This window comes from Myotis brandtii, unplaced genomic scaffold (assembly GCF_000412655.1).
Source record: "Myotis brandtii unplaced genomic scaffold, ASM41265v1 scaffold583, whole genome shotgun sequence".
In the NCBI taxonomy this organism is placed as follows: Eukaryota; Metazoa; Chordata; class Mammalia; order Chiroptera; family Vespertilionidae; genus Myotis; species Myotis brandtii.
The window spans coordinates 582,064-588,816 of NW_005370191.1; the positions used below are offsets into that span (position 1 = coordinate 582,064).

Here is a 6,753-nt window from a genome sequence, read left to right on the forward strand (position 1 = left end):
GGGCGGGGGCTCGGGCCCGCGGTCACGAGCTGAGGACTTCGGTCAGAGGCACCCCAACCCACCGCTCGCCGGACACCGGAGAAAACTGAAACCCGGAGCGGGAAGTGACCCCTTGCGGTCCGACGAGAGGCGGGTCTTCGCCATTGCCCTGCCCCGGCGGCGGGGCGGAAGACTGGAGAGCGAGGCTGTGGGGACACGCGGAGCGGGGGCGGAGGAGGAGCGGGCGGAAGGCAGAGAGAGGGCGCGGAGACTGAAGCCCCAGAGGGGCGAGCTGTTGAAGTGTCTGTGGAGAGTCCTCAGGGACCTCTCGGATCGCCCACTCAAGCCTGCTGCTCCTAGTCTTTGGGAGTCCCGGCAGTCATCTTTACGTCCCGGGAGAAGCTCCAGTGGCTGCCTTTCTGACAATGGCAAGAAAAGAAGGACCAAAGGAAAATGATGTTTCTCGAAAGACCACTGGCACCACATCTTTAAAATGACCCATTTCCAGGTTCCCACAAAATACAAAACGACACTGAGGCCGGAAGTACTTTTGCCCCTATAAAATATGGCAGAAAAGCGTGCTCATCTCCAAGGGAACATCGCGTAATTAGTCAAGGCGTAATATTGCGCACGCGTAGAAGCATACGTCGCCGGAAGTGATGTGCCCTTATTAACGCGGCTGGTTTAGCACGCGTGCGTAACAGGCTCTTCCGTCAGCTGTGTTGTGGAAATGGTGGAGAAGAAAACTTCGGGTATGTGAGTCCCCGGGGGGTTTGCTCCCTTCCTTCTCTCAAATCCGACCCTGGCCTAAGATTTTTCTCACCTAATTATTAGTCTCAAATCCTTTCCTCGGTCCTCGGGTCCTGGAATCGGGGCTCCCCCAAATCATCCATTCACGTTTTATTGATGCCTCTTCCCAGTGGGACTCTGGGGTGGAGAAAGGTAAAAAGATCCTTATTTTCCTAGAACTGGCTTTTTGGGAGGAAGACTGACATGCAGACCTACCATTGCCCTTTGTACGTGCTATGGCAGAGGGATGCACAGCGCCTGGGCGCATGAAAGAGGGGCACCCAATCCAGCTGGAAAGGAGGGGACTGTGAAGGATTGGAGGGGAAGAGAACGCTTGAAAGCCTCGTTAGATTTCGCTCCTTGCAGGCGCCTCTGGGCTCATTCCCCGCAGCAGGAACCACACTTGCAAAGGCAAGAAAGCAAGAAAAAGCAAGTTGCTTAGGAAGCCAAGTTCACAGTTCTGGGTTTGCAGAGGCATAGTAAAAGAGGCTGGAGGGCTAGGGAAAGGCACACTTGAAAGGCATTATATACACTGCCAATGAATTTTAACTCAGAGCAGTAGAGAACCATCCAAGGCTTTTAAACCAGGGGAGTGACCGAAACAAATTTATCTTTTAGAAAGGCAGTTCTGGCTTCAGTGCAGAGGATGGATGGGAGGGACTAGGGCAGCACTGTCCAGTAGGATTTTGGGGGATGATGGGGATGTTTTTAATCAGCACTGTTCATGGCAGCATTAGCTACATGTGGCTGTTGAGCACTTGAAATGTGGTTAGTGCAATCGAGGAACTGAATTTTAAATTTTATTTCATCTTAATCTACATCTGACTTTAAATAACCACATGTGACTAGTGATTACTTGATTGTATAGCACAGGTCTAGAGGCTGGAAGGCCAGTTAAGAAGCCATTAAGTGGTCCAGATAAAAAGAGATGAGGGTCAGAATACCTCCAGATAGACTCGTAATAAATCCAGTCATGTCACGCCTTTCTTTAAAAAAAAAAAAATGTGTTTTTTTTTTTGTTTTTTTTTTAGAGAGGGAGGGGGAATAGAGAGATAGAAACATCCATGAGAGAGAAACATCATGGATCGGCTGCTTTCTGCACACCCCCTACTGGGCATCAGCTGGCAACCCGAGCATGTGCCCTAGCGGGGAATCCAACCAGCAACCTCTTGGTTCATAGTTGACACTCAACTACTAAGCCACCCCAGCCGAGCGTCACTCCTTTCTTAAAACTCCTCACTATATTTCTATCACCCTCACCACCACACAATCCTCAAATCCAAATTTTTATAGATACTTAAAAAGAAAGATTTTTAATGGTCTACATGACTTCATACCTTCCCTCCCTCCCACACACACTTTATATACCAGCCATACAGAACTTTTCATTTGAAGGCACCACAGTCTCCCATCCAGGCCTTCTCTCATGCTGGTTCCAAGGCCTGAGACACCCTCCCTTCTCTCCCAACCAAGTTAAATTCTACTCATCAGTCAGGCCTCAACCTAGGCATACTTTCCTCTGGAAAATCTTCCTGATGACCCCAAGGCCAGGCTAAGTGTTTCTGTCATGCGCTCTGTAGCACTTTGTACTTCCCTATACCAGCGTATACTATACTTGACCATTCTTGTTTTGTCATTTGTATTCCCCACTAGACTATAGGCGCTGGTTGTATTCCAAGAGCCTAGGGCACAACCTGGCACTTGGAAGGGAGGCAGAATAGTGCAGTGATCAAGAGCATGTTTTCTGATGCTGGGCAGTTTGGCATTTGAATTCTGACCAGCTATGCACAGTTCAGTAAGCTGGGGATGATAATGATACCTTTTCCATAGGCTTGTTGTAAGGGTTACAGGATTCCATTTATATAGAGCTTCATATAGTGCGTGGCTCATTGTACATGCCCAGTGTTAGTCACTGGCACTGATGCGATGATTATGGTTATAGGCCCTCAACAAATATTTGTTTAATGAATAAAGAGACATTTTGTGGTGAACAGCTGATAATGGTGATGAAGAGAGCGCTTTAAAATAATCCTAGATTTTTGGTTTGGATGTCTATGTAGATGGTTTCCTTCACTTAAAGTCTACAGGAGGAGAAGCAGACTTGGGTGGGAAGATTCTTGAATTTGAGTTGCATGGTCAATGGAGTCAGCAGGTAATCTCCTGCCGCCAGTTGAATTGTCAGTTTTGGAGCTCAAGAGAAGGTTTTGGATTGAGAAAATCACTTCTGGAGTCATTTGCTTGTAGGTGAGAGAGCCTTGTGTTTGGATTAAAAATCCCAGGAAAGATAACAGGGACAGCCATCTCCTTAGAGGCAGAGAGAGAAGGCGAGGTTGGAAACAGAAGCATAGCCAGATATGGAAGGGCTGCCAGTTGAATCGTCAGTTTTGGAGCTCAAGAGAAGGTTTTGGATTGAGAAAATCACTTCTGGAGTCATTTGCTTGTAGGTGAGAGAGCCTTGTGTTTGGATTAAAAATCCCAGGAAAGATAACAGGGACAGCCATCTCCTTAGAGGCAGAGAGAGAAGGCGAGGTTGGAAACAGAAGCATAGCCAGATATGGAAGGAAAACTGGAGTCATGTGAAAGAAGCCTCTGAAGGGACTCTTTCAATGCAAGGGAGATGGAAAACACAGTCTCAGAGTGCAGAGAACTCAGGTAAGATGCACCCTGGACTTGGCCTGCGGAGGTCACCAGTGTCCTGAGTGTGAGTGGTTTTCATAAAAAACCAGCCGGTTACTGGGGTTGGGGGTGGATGGGAGATGAAGAAATGAAACATCACATGGACCACTCTGTCAAAGAAGAGTAGCTGTGAAGTTGGGTAGACACGAGAGAGTTCAGTAGGTTTTTCCATGAAGGGAAAGTACCAGTTGAGGAGGAGAGTTTGAAGATACAAGAGGGAGGGGAGGACTCAGCTGCAGGTGAAGAACCGGGTTTAGCAGTGAGACTTGGTGGGGGTGCCCCAGCAATGATAAAAGATGAGTGTCTCTGCGTGTCAGTGGCCCATTGCCTTTGAGGTAGGAAATGAAATTGCATGAAGGCCAAGTGCATTAAGGTACCAATGGAGCCTGGAAGCCCTGAATTTACAGTGGTCTCCTCAGCACGGTTGTGTGATTTCTGCCAGTGTTTCTTTGATTGGATCCTCTGGGATTGGGAGGAAAGGCTGCAGCCAAAGAAATAGAAAACAGGCATGAGTGATTGAAATGGCAGACTTAACTAGCTGGGAAGGAAGCAAAACAGGGGCTGATATATATTCCCCCCTTATCCACAGGGGAGTTCCAAAACCCCCAATGGAGCCTGAAATTTCGGATAGTACTGAACCCTATACATATGTTTTTTCCAATACGTATATATATTTTACAGTTTCTCTTTGGCATATCTTTGACATCACTACTCTTGTGTTTTTGGGCCATTAAGTAAAATAAGGGTTACTTAAACACAAGCATTTCGATACCACAACAATTGATCTGATAACTGACATGGCTACTTAGTGGTTAACGGGCAGGTAGTGTATACAGCCTGGATACTTGGGAAAGAGATGATTCACAGAAAGGAGTGGGTTGGCATGAGATTTCATCACAGGCTCCTGTTTTTGGTGGCCCTGGATGCTGTAACTCTTATGTGGTACTAGAGCTAGAACAGTGTGCAATTTAAAACTTATGAATTGTTTATTTCAATTTGACATTTTCAGATCACAGTTGACTGCAGGTAACTAAAACTGCAGAAAATGAAATCTCAGATAAGGGGGAACTACTGTATTGGTAGAAGATATAGGGGCCGAGGGCTCAGCGACTAGGATGAGATCAGAGAACTGTGACTCCACACCCCATGGATATCATCCACACACTGCCCAGAGCCTGGGTTACCCCAGCTTCTCTCTTCTCTGTGTGCCCCACCCCCAATAACTCTTCTGGTTTTGCCCCATCTAGTTCGCTCCCAGGACCCTGGACAGCGGCGGGTGCTGGACAGGGCTGCCCGGCAGCGCCGTATCAACAGGCAGCTTGAGGCCTTGGAGAATGACAACTTCCAGGATGACCCCCATGCAGGACTCCCCCAGCTTGGCAAGAGACTGCCTCAATTTGACGATGATGCAGACACTGGTGAGGTGGATGGGACTAGGGAGACATGGCTGAAGGAAGGGGAAAGCGTCTGCCTAGATTAGGGTTGTGGAAGGACATTGGGCTGGGGGGCAGATGACCCAGGAGCTCCTCTGGCTCTGCCAGGAACTGGCTCCTGTGACTTTGACCAAGTCACTCTCCCCATTCTGTGCCTTAGTTTCCTCTTGTGTATGTAGAATAAAGATGATGGAGTAGGTGAGCTCTGAACTCCCTTCCAGTTCCAATATAAAGGCTTAGATTTAGGGAGTGTAGAGATGAAGAAAGGCTGGGATTAGAGAAGTTGGGGGAAGGGAAAAGGATGGTAGACAGAGGCCTACTGAGAGCCCAGGTGAGTATGTGAGTAGGGAATGGACGAGGGCACTGGGATGAGGGGGCAGGGAAAGGTGGTGTATTTCTCGGAACGTGCCAAGTAGTAACTCATTTCTCTTGACCTCTAGGAAAGAAAAAGAAGAAAACTCGAGGTGATCATTTTAAACTTCGCTTCCGGAAAAACTTTCAGGCCTTACTAGAGGAGCAGGTGAGAGAGGAGCTGGCAGGGAGGAACCCACAGAGAAGGGCCAAGCCCACAGAGAGGCTTGTCCCTGGCGGGTGTTTGCTGTGTGGGTGGAGGAGTTGTGTAGTCTGCCCCCTTGTATCTGCAGAACCTGAGTGTGGCCGAGGGCCCCAACTACCTGACAGCTTGTGCGGGACCCCCATCCCGGCCCCAGCGCCCCTTCTGTGCTGTATGCGGCTTCCCCTCCCCATACACCTGCGTCAGCTGTGGCGCCCGGTACTGCACTGTGCGCTGTCTGGGCACCCACCAGGAAACCAGGTTAGCTTGGAATGTGCCCCAGGTCCACACCCTTTTCCTCCTACACCCCACATCCTCCCAGACCCTCTTCTCATCCTGGGCTTCTCTGCCTGTAGATGCCTGAAGTGGACTGTGTGAGCCTGGGTGTCCCTGGAGAGGAAGGCCCTCTGTGCATCAACCTGTCCTCAGAAAGGACATCACGGAAATGAAAGGTGCTCCCCTGGACCAAGAGAGGAACTTTCACTCACCCAACAAGCCTTGTGTCTTCTCCTCCAGAGAAGATTAGTCTTACTCCCAGGGATGTGGCAGGGAAGTGGGCCACCCCCAGGGTACTATCATAATAAAAGGTCTTATGTGAGGAGGCACCGGCCTTTTGGTCACATGGTGTTTCGGGGGTGAGGGTGATGGGTCATCTGTTTTGCCTACTCGCTACTCTGTCCTTTTTTTCCTACCTGTCAAACACTGCTCCTACTCTCTGCCCCTCTAGGTCCCTGACCATGAAAGATTTTGTCCCATTCTCCATGTCTCTGCATTTCTCGGCTGCTTCTTTAGGTCACATTTTTGGTTATTGATTTAGTTAATTTGTTTTTGCTTTTTGTTCTTCTAGTTCTTCTGAATGATTTTTGAATACAGCAAGGCCCCAGGAATGGCCAGTCTGAGGATTGTCCTGAGGAAGCTCTTATTATCAGGGGCTGTGGTATGTGAACTTATTAGCAGAGAAAACCCAGAAGTTTCTGGGAGGCATGGAGGAATTCATGGTGTAGAGGCTCCTGTTCTTGGGGTCCCTGGATGTTATAACTCTTGGGTGGTACTAGAGCTTCTTCCGCCCACACCTCTTCTAAGTGTGTGTGTGTGTTTTTTTAAGGAAATAATTTTTTTATATTTTTAAAATCATTTTTATTGAGAATATTACAGATGTCCCTCTTTTTCCCCCCCATTACCCCCCTCAACTGGTTCCTGTCCTGCCCCAGGCCTCCTACCACCCTATTGTCTGTGTTCATGGGTAATGCATATCTATAATAATAAAAGCGAATGACCTTCCGGACATCATTCTGACGTCCTTCTGGACTAAGCCACAGTGGC

General features: G+C 48.5%; 1 protein-coding gene across 2 annotated transcripts; it reads left to right on the forward strand.

The window, feature by feature from the left end:
- Positions 1 to 6: 6 nt before the first annotated feature.
- On the forward strand, positions 7 to 6,035 carry ZNHIT1 (zinc finger, HIT-type containing 1). 2 transcript variants are annotated; one of them, XM_005879130.2, is made up of 5 exons: positions 7 to 731; positions 4,692 to 4,862; positions 5,318 to 5,397; positions 5,501 to 5,691; positions 5,787 to 6,035. In XM_005879130.2, exons 1-5 carry the CDS (start codon positions 710 to 712, stop codon positions 5,806 to 5,808), a joined length of 486 nt encoding a protein of 161 aa, XP_005879192.1. In that variant the 5' UTR covers positions 7 to 709; the 3' UTR covers positions 5,809 to 6,035. The 2 variants fall into 2 exon arrangements, with proteins under 2 accessions (XP_005879192.1, XP_005879193.1); XM_005879131.2 differs by having other exon boundaries at positions 5,522 to 5,691.
- The last annotated feature ends 718 nt before the right edge of the window (positions 6,036 to 6,753 follow it).

What these genes read in the sequence shown, in the direction of transcription:
- ZNHIT1 (XM_005879130.2), top strand. Translation starts at nt 710, where the DNA reads ATGGTGGAGAAGAAAACTTCGG. An exon ending in TGACGATGATGCAGACACTG is followed by an intron (nt 4,863 to 5,317) that starts GTGAGGTGGATG and finishes CTTGACCTCTAG; the next exon opens with GAAAGAAAAAGAAGAAAACT. An exon ending in AGGCCTTACTAGAGGAGCAG is followed by an intron (nt 5,398 to 5,500) that starts GTGAGAGAGGAG and finishes GGAGTTGTGTAG; the next exon opens with TCTGCCCCCTTGTATCTGCA.